Source organism: Saccostrea cucullata, unplaced genomic scaffold (genome assembly GCF_032062105.1).
Source record: "Saccostrea cucullata isolate Sc308-1 unplaced genomic scaffold, CSIRO_AGI_Scuc_v1 ctg9349, whole genome shotgun sequence".
Taxonomy (NCBI): Eukaryota; Metazoa; Mollusca; class Bivalvia; order Ostreida; family Ostreidae; genus Saccostrea; species Saccostrea cuccullata.
This window is the reverse complement of record NW_026936854.1, coordinates 55334-73964: the sequence shown is the minus strand read 5'-3', so window position 1 is coordinate 73964 and position 18631 is coordinate 55334. Positions and strand designations below refer to the sequence as shown.

The following is an 18631-nucleotide window of genomic DNA, read 5'->3' as shown; positions in this document are numbered from 1 at the left end:
AAGAATATCTTCATGATTTAATGGAGTATTTGCTTTATAGTCCATAGAAGCATTTACCATTAGCAATACGAGAATTCCAAGCTGACCTGCAAATGATGGTTAACTCAATGATGAGAGATGGTGGCAGTTGCCAATTTTGAGCTAACTGTTTTGGGGGCATCTCTCAACTGTTTTGAATAAACTTCTTAGTATGCCTATTGTTGACTGCTTTTCACTGATTCTTTACAAGGATTTATATATGGGCTATCCATTAGTTGAAAACTCAAAAATCGATGAAAAACAGAAGTTGTTCCTTCTTGAAGATATCGATGTAATCACTCATTTTGAAAGAATTCAACTGTAATACTCACTTGACGCTTCACGTATTAACTTTTGACTTCCTCCCACATACTTTTTTTTCGAATGGGAAGTTGACATTTTGTCATGCATATGAGGGAGCCTTCTATATTTAAATCCATCAATTTGCGTTTATAAAATATTCAAATGCAGATATAATCCACTTTTCATTAACAAAGCGCTTCATGCGTTGTGTAAATAATGACAGACTGATAAAATAAAATATTGTGCGGGAAAAAAAGAAATAAAAAGTAAGGTTTATCTTTGAAATTTGAGAAGAAAACACTTGCTTTAATTGGCCTTCAGCTCGACATTCAGATACACCGATTTATCAGTTTAGAGTAGCTATCACCTGCAAATTATATTCATGTCGCTCCCCAAGAACATGCTCCGGGTGTGATCAATTTTTAAAGCAAGGCAGACTACTCACACATAAGTTACTAAAACAGGGATTTCAACAACCCCGTTTAAGGTGAAATATCCCTCTGCTCCAAATTTCACCTATTTTTATTTTTTAATTCCAAACATTCATTTTCATCGACAACAATAGCATTTAGGGGCAATATCCCTCTGCTCCAAATTTCACGATTTTTATTTTAAAATTCCAAACATTGATTCTCATCAACAACAATAGCATTAAATTCAAATGAAAAATAGTTTGAAGTATAAAGCGTTATTTACTTTTCAGAAATGAATAATATGTCAAATCATGATGTTAAGAAAATTTGATATGGTAAATAGAAAGATCAACTATATACAAACGACTTATTAAATTGTACAAACGATTTATTAAATCGTACAAACGATTTATTAAATCGTTCAAACGATTTTAAGAAAAATTTCTACATTGTTAAAATGGCACGAATACGCCGTCGTATAAAAGTGAAGTACATGTATATTTTTTTTTTTTTTTTTTTTTTTTGTCAAAAACCTGAAAGAAAATATGTATTCATGCATTTCTTAAAATAATATATTATTAATAAAATATAAATCAAACTAAATATTTCAATTATAAAATAAAACAAATGCACCTCATACCATCTGATTGTGTTAACATTCAAACAAACAACCTTATATAAAAGTTTATATACCAAAATAGTGATCCAATCCAAAAGCCTTCTAGCAATAACATTAAAACTACAGTAAGTATACGCAATGTTGAAATAATACAAAGAATGAAATAGTCAGAACAGAAAATACGGAAATATTTTCTGTCTAGAATAATTTGAACACTTACATGCTTTCTTCACATCAACTTTAAGCAAGTAAATAAATATAGGCACTTTAAACAAATCTTGATACAAGGAAATGGAAATTCAGATAGAATGGATCATGTGAAAAAATACAATAAAAAGACTAGGTTATATTCATGTATCAAATAAAGAAAATTAGTTTATTTACAACAAAATACATGTATAAGGATTAAAGATTGTATAAAGCAGGTAAAAATTTGACAAAGTTTATTACCATTGAATAAATATTAACCTTAACATGTATTAAAATAGAAACAAACAAGAATTTGTATATTACATTGATAAAATGTACATTGTGTCTTCGTATTTTATGGTATTTGCTGTGGTTTAGATTAAAATAAAACATATTCTAAGTTTATAATAACAAAATAAAAAATTGAACTGTTTTCTTTGTCAAGGATTCCAGGTGTCATATTTTGCATCGATAGAAAAACAAACAAGATTCTACAAGGTCTAATTTTTAAAAATCATAAACTTTCTCAACAAGATACAATTAAACAGGGCTTATAGCACCAATCAAATGACTAGCAATTTTTGAATAAAATCATTGAACTGTGGCACTCAGAAAATTTGTTACTGGGCAAGAATTGGGGAACCACAATATCTTTTGATGTGAGGATAGTGGATTTTCTCCCCAGAATTTCTAAAGGTTAAAATTTAACGAAGCAAGCCACTATGACCACTTCATTCCTAAAAAGGCACTTTTATCATTTGACTATAGTTATTATCTGAGTTAAAATAACTTTTTGAAAAAAAAATCATCACAAGATTTTATTAAATATTTTAATAATGAACATATCAGAAATATTAGCAATATTGAATAAAAATTATTGTACCCTCTTTATTTTTAAAGCAAAACGAATCTGGGCTATAAGATAGATAACTCTCAAAACTGATAAATAATTAAGCTTCCTTTTTAAGATTTGCTTGAATGTCATTTTTAAAAAAAATTCTGTTCAAAAATCATCAAAATTAAACAAAAATCTGTCTTCCTGTCTAGGATGAATAGAATATACTATTCATGCCACCTCCAATTTCTATAAAATACAAGAACATACACTAGCTGTTGAATTAATACTGTAACCATCTTTTATTCGCAACAACTTTATTTCGCGATGGGGGAGGGGAGACTAGTTTGCAATGATTAATTTTCCCTATCAAGGTTTTTTTTATCTGTTGTTAATAGACACAGAAACTTAAAGAACTGGTTTGGGACGAGAAATATTCATGATGACAAGGCTGTCATGAACTGCGCGAAAATTTCAAGGTAGCCAAAAAAAGTTGGTTTACAGTATTTGGTTATGAAATAAACATGGCCATATTTTACAACCTTTAAAACACAAATTAAAATTGTTTCTGCAGATCATTTAGAAGTAAATTGTGTCAAACTATGAACAACATATGGCCAAAAAAAGTTCCTTTGCATATATTTGTGCCTCGTCGTGAAGAAAATTTTTTAACAAAATCCCTCATAACTGCGTGAGCACATTTCAACAAAATAATGATAAAAAAATTTTCACACAAAAAAATAAAGTTACAAAAATGTCAGATATTGATAACTATAATAGTTTCTATTTTAGTAGGGATTTTTTTTTAATTCATTTTTTTCTATGTGGTATCTTGGATTAATGTTTGGGATCTGCTTAAATATCAATAATGTCATGAAAAGTAGTTCATAAAAATAAAAAAAATAAAAAGTATAACGCACCCTCATGGGAAAATTCACAAGATCTCTTGATACCAGAGATGGATGGACTTATTGTGTTACTGTTATGATGAAATACTTTAAAGTTTAAAAATGTTAAAAATAGCGATGATCAACAAACATGTACGACAAGAAATCAAACTCATATTTAAATGAAACAACAGCTATAATTGTAACTCAATTCATTTTGTGTTCTATTAATAGTTACAACAAAAATTAGAATACAAGCAAAAATACTTTCTATAGAATTGGATTTTTCGAAGGTTTTCATTTATATGATGTTTGATAAATGAATGTATAATAACTATGATGAGCCAAAAGATTTAATAAAATATTCCTTTGTCTACAGCACTTTAATGTAATATATTATGTATAAAATATATACAGTAAAACTCGGTTATAATGATTGAAAGTCCTTGGGTCCTGTTGCTATATCTGTAATTTATTAGTATTAAAATGAATTTATTCATTTAAAAATATATGCATGTTTTCCCTAAGAGTAATTGTATGACAACTGAAAATTTTCTGGGAAGTAATACTAAACTTTAAGGATAAAAAAAATTAAAATGAATTGAATTTCAAACATAAAAACTTCTGAAAAGTAATGTCAGCTTCATATCTCAAATTTTGAATTTTTAATAATTTGTCACAGATGTATTTTTTTTTAAAATTTAAACCTCTACAAGAACCAGAATCAGTTATACTATATCCATTATTTTAATACAGCTGCCTTTTAACAGAGTGTAGGAAAAAATTACAGTTGAACTTTGATATCTCGAACACAGATATCTCGCATACCATGAATATGTCAAAGTGAAATGGAAGCCCCATTTACTTATTCTTTAGGTACCCGGTACTTTAGACTAGATATCTTGAATCCTCAGATTATCTTTAATTTTTTTTTCATAGCCCCATTTTGAACAAGAGGATTGACTGTATAAAAATATCACAAGGGGCGGAATTAAAAAAAACCTTCCTTAAATGGGCTATATCTGTACCGGTATTTATTATACTTCTGTTAAAATGTTTCCTATGTAAAGTTCAGAGGGTAAAATAACTTTCCTGTATAGTCCATGCATAGCAAAGCTATACACCGGGGTATAGTTTTTGCTATCCACCCTCGGAAAATTTTCATGCAATTGTTGCCGCCAATTTTGATTTCCAGCGATAAATCTTTAAACTGATGATGTCATAATGACTTCAGTTGCATTGTGACGTCATCTGGATTTCAGATTATTCTTGCAGAATTATCTTACTCCAAAAAATTCAAACCTCAGAAATTATATTATACATCAGTATAATAAAACGCTTATCCACTGGTTGTGAGTAGGAAAGCTCTTTTATCAAACCCTTGACAGGAACTATTCCCCTCAGGCAAGCCCTCGGGGAATAGTTCTCTGTCGCGGGTTTGATAAAAGAGCTATCCCACTCACACCCAGTGGATAAGTGTATATTGTACTAAAAAAGGTTTACTGTATGAACTTTGATCCACAAATGTGACTTTAAAACATAACCTTCATTTTGGCCAAATATGAAGTATCTACATTATACATTTCAATAGTTGTACATGTAAATACCGCAATTCTGGACAATCAGTTTACAGGAATGACATTAAAATTGTATGCTTTTCGTACAAAAAATAACGTGTACCAACACTTGCTGCATCTAACAGTGATAACAATCACGTGACATCTGTGACAATATCTAACGTCTAATTACCGCAAAACCCCGAAACCCGAGCCTATGCATTACCTAAATTTGTTAACTCTGAAACCTGTGATATACAAAAATATATTACAAACACTACATTCTAACCACAGAAATGTAAAATTATAAATGAGTGCATAAAACATATTATTTACAATAATATTACAATCTTTAAACTGATCAAACTTAATATCAAAAATGAGATATTAGAAAACACTTATAAGTGTAAATAAGCCACAAAAATTAATTGCTCTTCAATAACAATAAGAACCCAGTCATTCTTATGAATATAAAAAAGAATGACAAAAATAAAGCAGTCATCAATGAATTATACAAAATCTTTTAAAGTACATTATCTACAATAATTGTACTATGTGATAAGTATTTTCAATGAAAATAATTATATTAAGTACTATAAACACATACAACAATTTTATCTAAAATATATTAATCAGATCATACACATGTATGTATATATGGTAAAGCCGTAACAAAAAAATATTCTACTTTTTAGATATGTACCCAGATAGACAGGTTTTTAAAATGACATTGAAAACACCTGCTTGTACATTTTACTATCTGTTGTACAGATATAAGCCTCTCTATCTCTGTGTTGAGGTAGATTATTTCTTCTTTCTGTTTAGGGACTCTGGAATAAACAAACTGTAGACACTAGTCAGCCAAAGGATAAATTCGAACATAAAGAAAGAGATGTTGACATCAAACGGTGCGCCAAGATCGTTCCCTATGGACCAGGCAAACACACTGCCTCCAATTGTTGGTGCTAAGGTTCTGATCAAATCGAAAATAAGTATGGAATCACTATATTGTACATGTACATGTGCAATAATTTTGCAAGCTAAAAGACTCATTTAAATGCATGTGCATGAAACAGTTCATATTTTGCATGTTAGTTTGGCAATTTCCAATAATTATAACATAAATTTTGTCAGAATTATTTTAAAAAGTTTTTTGAGACCTTCAATATTAAACATTGATTAAAAACTTGTTAATAACTAAAAGAAATAATATAAGAACTGACCTTGCGATAGCTGTGGCTGTCATAGCTATACCATTGACAGATCCTGCCATGTGGGCTGGTGACGAGTTGTTTACAAAGAGGGACGTAGCAGGAAAAGAACAACTTGTCATGATTTTCTGTGGAATAATCTCAATCAGTAGGACTGTCGATAGCAAAGATGAAGAACTGAAACAAAAGAGAGGTCAAATTCACTCAACCACAACACAACAAGCTGACACATCTAATCAAGTCCTACTTTTCATGCACTGTAGATCACTTTATTTTTGAGACACCTTATTTTCGCAGTTGAACTATTTGGTATTTATTAAGAAAATAACATTTTCGCGAGCTGTGGTTTCTGTTTTATATCATCCTTTATGTAATGGTTATAAGCCGAAAACTGTCCATTATGTCAGATATTAGACGACCCGAGGCGCATTAGCGCCGAGGAGAGTCTAATATCTGACATAATGGTCAGTTTGAGGCTTATAACTTACTTAAAACATTTCACCACTGTCGAACACTTCCATTGTTAACTTATTGGACAGTCACAGGTAAGGTTTCGTTCTGCTTGGATGACTACCTGGCACTGTTCATCAAGTAAGGCCAAAGAAAACTACTTTTGGTTTTCCTTCTGTCTTTATAATTAGTAGGAATCATCTAGAGGTGTTTTATATCGATAAACATGAACATTAACTTTGATTAGTCTTATTTATCCGCATTGCGACATTTTTTATATATACTACGCATGCGTAAAAGTCAGTTCTACTAAATTCTTTACAATTTATTCATTTAACAACGCAACGACCACGGATGACGACGTACATTTTAATTTTGGAAAAAAAGACCTTCAGAATTGGGTGTTTTGACGATGCCATTTATCGATTACACCAAGATGCCTCAGTTCAAGTTTTCTACCATATATTCTTATGTTTTGGAATTTGCAAGAAACAGTTTCCGTGAACAGGTAATTTTTGTAAAGCAATAGGATTTGAAGGATTTTACTCAAATTACTGTTTAAGCATTTCTATGAAATTAGGAGATTATTTCTGATGTATTTTTTTTAATGCAACGGTTTCTCTTTTGTGTGCAGGTTTCGAACTCGGAAGGATTTTACTCAAGCCATCCCTTAAAACAACGACAGACACTCGTTCAAACAACGCAGGACTAGGTAGACAAATGGTCATAAATCACCGAACGAAACTACGTTTTCCGTTGGAATTTCATGAGCGAAATTTTGTGCTAAATGCGGAAAAAGTGGATATTTAAATAAGCAAAAAAACCCAAGGTTGCGTGCAAGAAAACGCATGCTTCTCATTCATCTTTTGTGTCCCTTGGATTCTATATTCGTTCCATGGATCAATCATTGTGAAATAAATCTAATATATAGCAATTAATGAACGGTGAATTTAGGGAATTTATGATGGGAGCCACGGATGCATCTACGAAAATGAATGTGAGACATTCAATTCACTGTGGATTATTTGTGCCATTTTTAATATGATTTTTGTGAAATATTTTGACATTTAACGCTACTAATTTCCTACATTGTTCATATTAAATTGTTTGATTTGTCATTGTCTTTTAAGTGCTGTTTATTTATTTGCCTCGTCCTTTGTTTTCATTTGAATGTTACCTGTACCTATCCAATAAGTTGAATCTTATTGGACACCTACATGTACAGGTAACTTATTGCACGGGGTGCAGGACAATAATAGATATACTGAACCAGGTTTAACAAAAGATAACGTCACAAAAATGTTTTAAAATACAATTATATACGAGAATAAAATTTTTGCAAGCAGACATACTTACGTAATTAAGCAAAAATAATGTTCCCACGAATAAAAAGTGATTTACTGTAAAGTAAACATTTCATTTTTATGGAATACATGAACTGTACTGTGGTTTACAAACCTAGATTCCAAAAGATGTAATACTGGTGTTACCGTCATCAGAACTCCATTGATAAAACCTCAGATAATGAACGTCTGCAAAAAGAAAAACATACATTTTCTTTAAAACAGCATGAACAAAATACAAATCAAGATGTCAACATACAGAAAGAAGGACTCCAGGAGAGAAAGATGGCATTAATTTAGAAAAACTGTATACAGGTTTATTTTTGTCCTTTCACCCTTGCAAACAATTTTGCCCCATTTTAAATTGCCCAGTCACAGTTTTGTTTAAGAAATTATATTATATTCTGTGAATTCACCCCTTTTTCAATTTGCCCAACCAAGTTCGGGCAAAAGGGGCGAAAATAAAACGGGGGTGAAAATTTCACTGTATTCAGTGCTGTGTGCCTTGAACACATACTGTATCTGAAAAGCATACAGAGCTACTTCTTTATTTGTGATCCAGTTCTATTCATTTTCATTTAATACTTTTTTGGTTCCAAATATCCTGTTGAGAAGTGGGTAGATGAACAGGTTTAGAGCCAGCATGGGAAATAATGCTATACCAAGCACCATACCGATCTCATTTATCTCAAACCCAAGACCATCTGATAGAAATAAAAGTTAAATGTCAAGGACACTTGCTTAAAATGCATATCTTATCAATAGAAGCTACTGGTACTTATCTATCTTACATTAGAAAGCTTCGTTAATATGTAACTATATATAAAACACTATCAATTTATTAATTTTTACGTTGATATAATGTACCGTGTTTTAAGTAATATAATATTTCTAATAAATTTTATTTTCTGCCAGTCATTTGAACCATTGTTGTTTGTTGATTAAAATACAACAATTGTTTGTTGTAACTTCAATAATTGTCTTAGGAGAAAATCGATATTTACGTTACTGTCGCCGATCATCGTGTTGTTTTTATTTTAAACCAAAAAGAAGTTTTAAATCATTTACATATCTTTTTCTTAGTAAGATTGTCATACATTTGAGTTATATTTTCTGAATATCACACCCTTCACACATATGAGTGTCACCAGTTTTTAAAAATTTTAATATACTTATCAAATTTTAATGTCACCGCAAAATTATGACTTTTCTATTTGGAAATTCAAAAGGACTTGAAGAATTTCTGAACTGACTCAATGAGATTAAGTTGTAGGTTTTTAACATCATGAACACCTCTTCCATTGCATGGAATGGTAAAAAAGACACTGTTTATCTGTATTCATTAAAAATAGTCCCCTCTTTCCTTACGAGTCCAATGGTTAAAAAAATCGTCGATATTGACGTGTTAGTATTTATTCACAAATTTAAAAGTAAGAGAACTACACTGTTTCCTATGGGTAAAATTGCCTTACACACAATGACATTTTTTGTAACAAGAGTGCAGAAAATGCAAATGGAAGTGCACATGCAAAGGTGAACATTATTTACTCAATATCTTGTGCATCAGTGTGATTTGAAAATTGAATTTACATAATTTATTCACAACTAGAATTGTGGCTTAATGTTCGAATGTTTCCATTTTTAGCAACTGGTTAATATTGCATAGTGGTAAGTGTAATGCACGTTATCATTCGGAACGTAAATCTGAAACAAAACTTATTTAGTATTTTGCTATATTTGTTTGAACTGATAGTGTATCGTCAACTTAAAAAATGACTATATACACCTAAATTGTATACCAAGCTAAACATTTTGAAGAAGAAAACATCATTTTTCGTAGGAAATATAATTCCAGAGAATAGGCGCTGCGCTGCATGTAAAGAGGGTGGGGGCTACCACGTCGGGTTAAAAAAGAGACGGCTGTGGGTGTTGGGTGTCAAGAAACTGGTCGAAATTGAATCCATTTCCATTTTTTGTTTTTATGTGCTCTTAAATACTGAAACTGATGAACAATTCGGTTCATGTGAACCTGAAGCACATTTGCAGCTCTGTTCTGCAGCATGTTAAATAATAAAGAGGGTGTGTGTGTGTATAGAGCATTTATTACAAATGCCAAATGAGATTACAGATTTTACAATATCAGAATGCAGCAGAAGGTGGGGCCCAAAAACATCCCACACCTTATACAAAAGAAAACTAGTACATATATTTTCTACAAAATTAACAATAAGTACCTTAAACAAAAGAAACTAGTACATCTATTTTCTACAATAACAAAAGTCATGCAATAACAATAGGCACCTTATATAAAAGAAACTAGTACATGTATTTTCTACAATAACAATAATTATGGAGGATTGAAGGGGTGGTGGTGGGTAAAATTTGTAAACCACATTTTGGAGCCGAAATGTTATTCTGATAAGGATAAGGCTAATAGCCGTTACTAGAGGACGCTTAAGTATAAAACCCGGAAAACCCTTCGGGACCCATGAATTCAAACAAATTGGTAATTAATAAAAATATGCAATTTATTACGTATTTAGATCACATAAATTCCTTTATATACATAAATACACTTATGTGCTCTTAAATACTGAAACTGATGAACAATTCGGTTCATGTGAACCTGAAGCACATTTGCAGCTCTGTTCTGCAGCATGTTAAATAATAAAGAGGGTGTGTGTGTGTATAGAGCATTTATTACAAATGCCAAATGAGATTACAGATTTTACAATATCAGAATGCAGCAGAAGGTGGGGCCCAAAAACATCCCACAAGAGGGACAATGAACGTACAGAGAAGGGTCCCTCGCCCCACCCAAAAATGTGCTTCAATTACTTAATGTATACAGCTTGATAACGATGTAAATACTAACAAAACTATTCACAACATAGATCAATGGAATTCTAAGGATGGATAATAAAAATATTAACTAAAATAAAATAAATACATAATCGAAAGTCATTAACGTACCAACCAGGAATAGAATTATTGCATATCTTGACAAAAACATGTAAATAATTCAAAGAGATATAAACTATTTATACAATCCTCGATATGATACCCAACAACGAATATATTCAGTGCCGCCTAAGACAGTCACCGAATACTTCGTGTACATGTATGTAAGTTTATAAAGTGAAGACAGATAAATTCATACACAACTCGAAAGTCATTAACGTACGTACCAGGAATAGAATTATTGCATATCTTGACAAAAGCATTTAAATAATTCAAAATGATATGAAATATTAATACAATCCTCGATATGATACTCAACAACGAATATATATTCAGTGCCGCCTCAGACAGTCACCGAATACTTCATGTACCTGTATGCAAGTGTATATTAGTATAAAGTGAAGGCAGATAAATTCATACACAACTCGAGAAAGTCATTAACGTACGTACCAGGAATAGAATAGTTGCATATCTTGACAAAAGCATTTAAATAATTCAAAATGATATGAAATATTAATACAATTCTCGATATGATACTCAACAACGAATGTATTCAGTGCCGCCTCAGACAGTCACCGAATACTTTGTGTACCTGTATGTAAGTGTAGTATAAAGTGAAGGTAGATAAACTATGCAATGTTAAGCTTTCTCATGCATTATTATGATATTTAAAGCATGAAATTGACGCTTTTATGAGGTTATAGTATTAACAATTAAATTTTAAAAAAAGATGCAGAAAAATAGAGGATACCGCCTCAGACAGAATCCTCTATCTAGGTATTTAATACATTCAAATAATACAGAATAAGGGATACTTTCTCAACCATTTATCCTTTACAATCGGACTTTCTACCACCCTAAATGAAAACATATATGTACTAATAGGCGGGAAAATAGGAACCTTAATGTTCTCTGGAATGACACCAGTTGCAACCATCCCATATCTCATTTTGTGAGTCTTAAAAACACTAAAAAATGTGCCAGGGTGTTGCTGTAGCAAAAAGGGGTCCTTTGCAGCTAATTTCACCTACTGCAATTGGGTTGGGATTTTATTTCTAGATAGACTTTTATTTTACCTAAATTGTATTGAAAGTTGATTCATTGTAAGACTCCTTTAAACTCCCTTGTTGTCGTGCCTGAAAAGGTATATTTCCTCAAAGCAGCAAATATGGGTTTGAGTCTGAATGAACCGCGATTTCCCTTCCTCTCAGCAAAGATAAATTACAAAAAGGAACATAACCCTGTAGCAACATGTCCGTTACTAAGAATTGGCTATCTATGGTATTGTCACTATTTTTTTTTTTTTTAATTTCGAATATTAAAAGTAATAGGCTGCACGCATCAACTGACCTAGCAAACTTTTTTGCTCCACTTAACATTTTACTGATTAACAAACGATTCAAGAAATCGGGGGTGTTTCGCATTTAAAAATAGTATATCCATGCTGCCAAGTGATATAGAGCTAGCTGATTTTCCTAAACTGAATAGGTACAGGTAAGACATAAGACATATAAACCTGTCCCAAGGAGACCACTTTAATGCACTTGGTCTATTGATCACCCTGAATGAAACCCTTAAAACAATTTAGAGCATGCCCGTACACTTACTTTGCAATAAGAGCTAAAGCGGAATCTAAAAAGAAATACGGGCTGTGTTTGGAGAGTTGAAAAATATAGATTTGTAATCTTAAATATCCACAAGCACTCTTTACCCAAAATATTGTAAAGAACCAACAATAATCTTCTTTAAAAAAATGAATTTTCTGGTGTTTGTTAAGTTTACAATATGCAATAAACAGCTGTACTATCAGATTGGAATATGACAAATGAATTCTTTAAATAAGTCCCATAATTCAACAGCCAAAACAATTGGGAATAATTCATGAGGGTAATATTGCCTTCTTTTTTTTTTTTTTTTTTTTTTTTTTTTTTTTTTGCAAGATCCATATAATTTTCTATATTCTTTTTTTTTTTATTATTATTTTTTTTAACAAACAATAACCATTACCCAAGAATCAGCTGTGGAGATGCATGTGTTTTGATGTAACCTTTATACATGGTATATGTTCAAATAACCACCGTATTAAGATACAAACTGTTTGTTTAAATTTCTTTGCAAATGTAGCTTTATTTTTCTCCAATTTCTCAGGTAGCAACATATTGGATTTTCCATTACCACTTGTCAAATTCAATTTAAGAAATACTAGCTTTGTAGATGCCCATGAAGTCTTTTTATCCAACACAAGTAATTCAGAGAAAATGTCCATTGACTTTACCAATCCATTATAAGACCAAAGAAAGATCTTCAAAAGTTAGCAAAAGAACTGGACAACCCAAGTGAAAACCTTATCATATAATACGAGACTTTCCCAGTGAAAGCCCAGTAGTTCATGATCCTCTTTGTGACTGGGTATACACACCAAGCTGAGATACTCAGATGGTATAAAAGATCTTGCACCCTGATGTTGTAAATCAAATCCATGCTTAATTCTGAAACCGAATGTCATTAATAATGACATAATTGCTTAGGAATAAATATTTAAGGACATTTGGGATAATAGGGGTTAAAAAAAAAAAAAAAAAAAAAAAAAAAAAAAAAAAAAAAAACATAACTACATTACTTAAGGAATAATGTCAATTATCTGGGCTTTGCAAATTGTTCCCACACTCTAAACAAATGCATTGGAATTTGCAGTTTTCAAGCTTGCATAGCCCTTCCCTATTATATGGCTAGCAAATTTCTATGGAGATTTGCTTCTCTCTTTTTTTTTTAATAATGACATAATTGCTTAGGAATAAATATTTAAGGACATTTGAAAGCCTTAGTCTAAACCTTGATCAGAAGGGGGAGATGGAAAGACCTGTAGTTTCCTCTCTATATCCCTGTGTTTAAATGCCTGAAGCACAAATTACACACTAACCATTTCCGAAGACATACCCTTAAACTTGTCTATATATCCTAATTTGTTTATCAACAGTTTGTCAAGGTTTACTTCTAGATGATGCCAAATCATGACTTGTCTCTGCATGATTTACACAAAACTGTGTTTCATTTGGGAATTTTCTAGTATAGACAGAAATCAAATGCATAGATTGCTGTTTTCCACTGAAATATAGTATTGATTGTTTGATCTGTATTTCTGGGTGCTACTGAAATGTTAGAGTTAAAATCAATGTGTACCCATTATTTTGGTGGTAGGCACAAGACTGACAAAAGGTGGTGCTCCAAGGTCAATATATTGCTCTTCCTAAGTCTTTTGTTAAAGCATTTATGGAATCAGTGCTAAAATAAAAATTGATCCCTGAAGAAGAAATATTAAATGGTACCAGTTTTAGTCCCAGGTTTTTGTTTGTTTGTTTGTTTGTTTGTTTTTTTTTTTTTTGTTGTTTTTTTTTTTTTTTTTTAATAAACCGTGTCAATTTCTTTGTGTTAAATCATAAACAAGTCCACCGTAATGAAATTTACAATTGAAAATGCAATGTTGGTTAATGATTAGAAGCTTTAACCAAAATATATGCTACAAGCTCTCGATTCATTCAATATAGTTATTATCATTGTGTATATATATATATATATATAGGTCTGCAAATTATTGTACTCGTACACAAGCAATATATCTGCCTAACTTGACAGGGCTAAGCTAGCTATGTATATCAAACCATACAGGATATGTCAAATGAATTGCCTAAACATACATGACAAAACTAGGCTATCCCAACCTATAAGATATAGTTATAAGCATATCCAACCATAAGGGATATGTCAAACAAATTGTCTAACTACCACAAGACAAACCTGGTTATCCAAATAAGGCAAACATACACCTGAGGATATGTAGAACATAAGCATGTCCAACCAAGCAGGACATGTCAAGCAGAGTGTCAAACCATACAGGACAAATCTGGTTATCTTACAATACACGATAAAGATATTTGTAAGCATATTTATAATCATACTACATATGTCAAATAAAGTGTTCAACCATACTGAACAACTTCTTTATCCAACCATTCATGATCAATAAATATTAAATAAATATTAACATAACCAACCCTACAGGATATGTCAAATAATTGTCCAACCATACAGGATTAATCCTTGATATATAATTATATATACATACATTCTCTATACAAGCATATCCAAACATACAGGATATGTCAAATAAATTATCCAACCATACAGGATAAACTCAGTTACCAAAGCATAAAGGATATAAAAATTCTGTATCTAAACCTATTCATCCATATAGGTTATGCCAAATAAATTGTCCAACCATGTAAAACAAAACTTGGTTACCCAATCACACGATTAACATATAAATACCCTTATATGAGCATATTCAACCATATAGGATATCTCAAATTAACTGTCCAACTATACAGGACAAACAGGTTACCAAACTGTACCAGATATGTATATGTATATATATTTACCATATACAAGCATGTCCAACCATATAGGATATGGCAAATAATTGTCCAACCATATAGGACAAATTGGTAACCAAACCATACAGGATATATATTGAAGTACAAGCATATCCAACCATATAGGATAGCTAAAAATAATTGTCCAACCATATAGGACATCTTGGTTACCAAACCATACAGGATATATATATACTGTATACACGCATATCCAACCATACAGGATATGTCAAATTAATTACAACCATACAGGATATAAATATACTGCGTCCAACCATATAGGACAATATGGTAACCAAACCATTCAATATATATACACTGTATACAAGCATATCCAACCATATAGGATAGCTAAAATTAATTGTCCAACCATATAGGACAAGTTGGTTACCAAACCATACAGGATATATATTGCTGTACAAGCATATCCAACCATATAGGATAGCTAAAAATAATGTGTCCAACCATATAGGACATCTTGGTTACCAAACCATACAGGATATATATATACTGTATACACGCATATCCAACAATACAGGATATGTCAAATTAATTACAACCATACAGGATATAAATATACTGCGTCCAACCATATAGGACAATATGGTAACCAAGCCATTCAATATATATACACTGTATACAAGCATATCCAACCATATAGGATAGCTAAAATTAATTGTCCAACCATATAGGACAAATTGGTTACAAAACCATACAGAAATATTTATACATATACATACCGTGCACAAGCATATCCAACCATATAGGATATATATAGCAAAAATTGTTCAACTATATATGGACTACCTTGGTAACCAAACCATACAGGATATATATACACTGTATACAAGCATATAAAACCATAGAGGATTTCTAGAATTAATTAACCAACCTTTTTTTTTTTTTTTTTTTTATTATTATTATTATTATGAGCGTGATGTGGCTAATAAATCACTATTGGCATTTCCAAGTTCCAAAAAAAACCCCAAGCAAAGCATAAATATACAATATGAATAACTTAATATGCTTTATCTGTGTAATTATGCAACCAACCCAATGGCAAATAATGAAATCAAAATAAGCGACTGACTGTAATAGCTACATGATGAACAACAAAGGCAATTTACTCTAGCTACATGCATTTGCAGTGCTAAATTCTTATCGTATACTGACAATCCACAGGCCTTAGTTCTTTAATGAAACCAAAAACATTATATGCACTTGTAACCTACCCAAACTTGACCATATTACACTAAATTGTTATAAATATAAGTATTGAAGTTATACAATCTGCTTACAAGCTTTAAAGTGCTGAAACAACCGACATCCTGTTACTATTCTAATAGTTTGTGTAACCATGTGCTCATTTTTGGTGCACACCATTTTAACAGTTTACTTTATTCTCATTTTCTGATGACCAAAGTCTTTAGTAATGAAAGAAAAAAAATCTTACATCCTAACCATGATAACCAAATTCTCTGCCTGATTTAGCGTTAAAAAGCCTGTTAATACCAACAACACCTTAACATTGCAGGATTCATGTTCTATTAAGAACCTGTCAGGTTTACTTGGTGGTTTACTATGAAGAATTTGGTATGTTGACATTACACTGTGCACCAAATGACCCCGAATTTTTCTCAGCGAGTAAAACATTCTCAACCCAGTCGTATAACTTAATATCTAGACTACACAAATCATTAGAACCTTATTGTATATACATACTAAATCGGGTTTACTTTTATCAACTTCTGCGAGCCTACCGAAAGTACATATATGTATATCAATGTAATGCAACCCGAATATCCTCTATACAGAACCTTCTCGCTGAGATATTCAGATAGAAATTGATATTTCACTGTTCTACACAAATCTGCAAACGAACAATAAATCAATATCTTTGAATCAAAACCCTACTCTGCATGAGTGACACAATATAAATACTCACACCTAAGTAAAATTTGTAAACCACATTTTGGAGCCGAAATGTTATTTTGATAAGGATAAGGCTAATAGCCGTTACTAGAGGACGCTTAAGTATAAAACCCGGAAAACCCTTCGGGACCCATGAATTCAAACAAATTGGTAATTAATAAAAATATGCAATTTATTACGTATTTAGATCACATAAATTCCTTTATATACATAAATACACAAAATTCAATAATTTGAAATAATGTAATCTTTTCCCCCCGAAAATGCTTTTACTTTTGTATGATATCTATGTGCGATATTTACGTGATATTTAACAAACACTCCGTAATCAGGTAATTGCGAAATATTTTACCTTTTTCTATTTTAAATAATGTGCGTTTCTCTGAACAGATTAATAAAGAATCAAATAATGAAGCATTTTAGGGAATATTGTCATTATTTAGCTTATCATCACATGTGATAAAGACTTGTTAAAATAAAAAGAAAATAATTTCATTTAAATGAAAATTATGCCTGTTTTGTTTTAACTAACAATTGAATAAAAGATTCCACAGCCCTTTTACAAATGTGCTTAAACGGTTTCATAAATGTTTACAGTTAACAAAATTTGATGTGTATTATCTTAATTTTGTATTTTTTAAAAAATTCTTTCGTTTTCAAATATGGCTTTTCAATATCACGTAAGTATCTTGGTGTAAAATTAGCCCTCCAACCGCATTCATTTCGAAGGAGGTCAACAAAACACAGCATGAAGTATGTAATTCAAAATGTGATTTTTAAACACTATACACTTTCATGTTTCAAATGACATACAAAAGTGTAAGTTTCAGTTCACCAAATTTTTTGACTTTTTCCAAAGTCGATTTGGTACTATAAATTGAGAATGCTTGTTTAACAGTGTCTTGTAATCTGGCTATCTGCTCCTTGGCATTCATTATTACAGTATAATAATTACGTAATAATTACGTACATTTACCATCTGTCCCAGAGCAGCAGATGTCCTTAGATCTAGTTATCTAAAAGAAATAAAAACAATTAAAACATATCGGGTGTCATAACTGCAAAAATATTTGGGTTTTTTAACTATTATCTGTACATTTCGAAAAATGTTTCATTTTCAGCTTTGAATTTGAAAAAGTATATACAGAATAAACATACAGTGAATATGCTTTACAAGTAAGACCTTGCAGTTGTAAGATTTATTCAACAGAGACTAATTTTTATCAGTTTGCAGACATCATTTAGTAAGCCTTATTAACAAAGACGGAATAAAAACTGAAAACGAAGATAACGACAATAAAAGGTAAAAAATACTTGTTCAATTAATTTGAAATATTAATACCGCAAATACAGATACAAGCAAACATAAATTCTGTTACATGTTCAAGTATCTTAATTGCTATTCTAAGATTTGGTTTACTTAGAAAATCAAATATATGAAGATGTATCGGATCTACTAAATTGATTCAAAATCACGAATTGAA

The 18631-nt window shown here is 31.1% G+C and overlaps 1 protein-coding gene and 1 long non-coding RNA gene across 2 annotated transcripts; both read right to left on the bottom strand.

Moving 5' to 3' along the window:
* Positions 1 to 5500: 5500 nt before the first annotated feature.
* On the bottom strand, positions 5501 to 8523 carry LOC134246757 (uncharacterized). Its single transcript, XM_062729120.1, has 4 exons — positions 8410 to 8523; positions 7940 to 8013; positions 6044 to 6208; positions 5501 to 5793 (listed from the first exon to the last, which is right to left on the bottom strand). Exons 2-4 carry the CDS (start codon positions 7975 to 7977, stop codon positions 5625 to 5627), a joined length of 372 nt encoding a protein of 123 aa, XP_062585104.1. The 5' UTR covers positions 7978 to 8013; positions 8410 to 8523; the 3' UTR covers positions 5501 to 5624.
* Positions 8524 to 9906: 1383 nt separating this feature from the next.
* Positions 9907 to 11195, bottom strand: LOC134246760 (uncharacterized). The gene is made up of 2 exons (XR_009987707.1): positions 10100 to 11195; positions 9907 to 10058 (listed from the first exon to the last, which is right to left on the bottom strand). It is a non-coding gene; the product is annotated as an uncharacterized LOC134246760 (long non-coding RNA).
* Positions 11196 to 18631: the final 7436 nt, after the last annotated feature.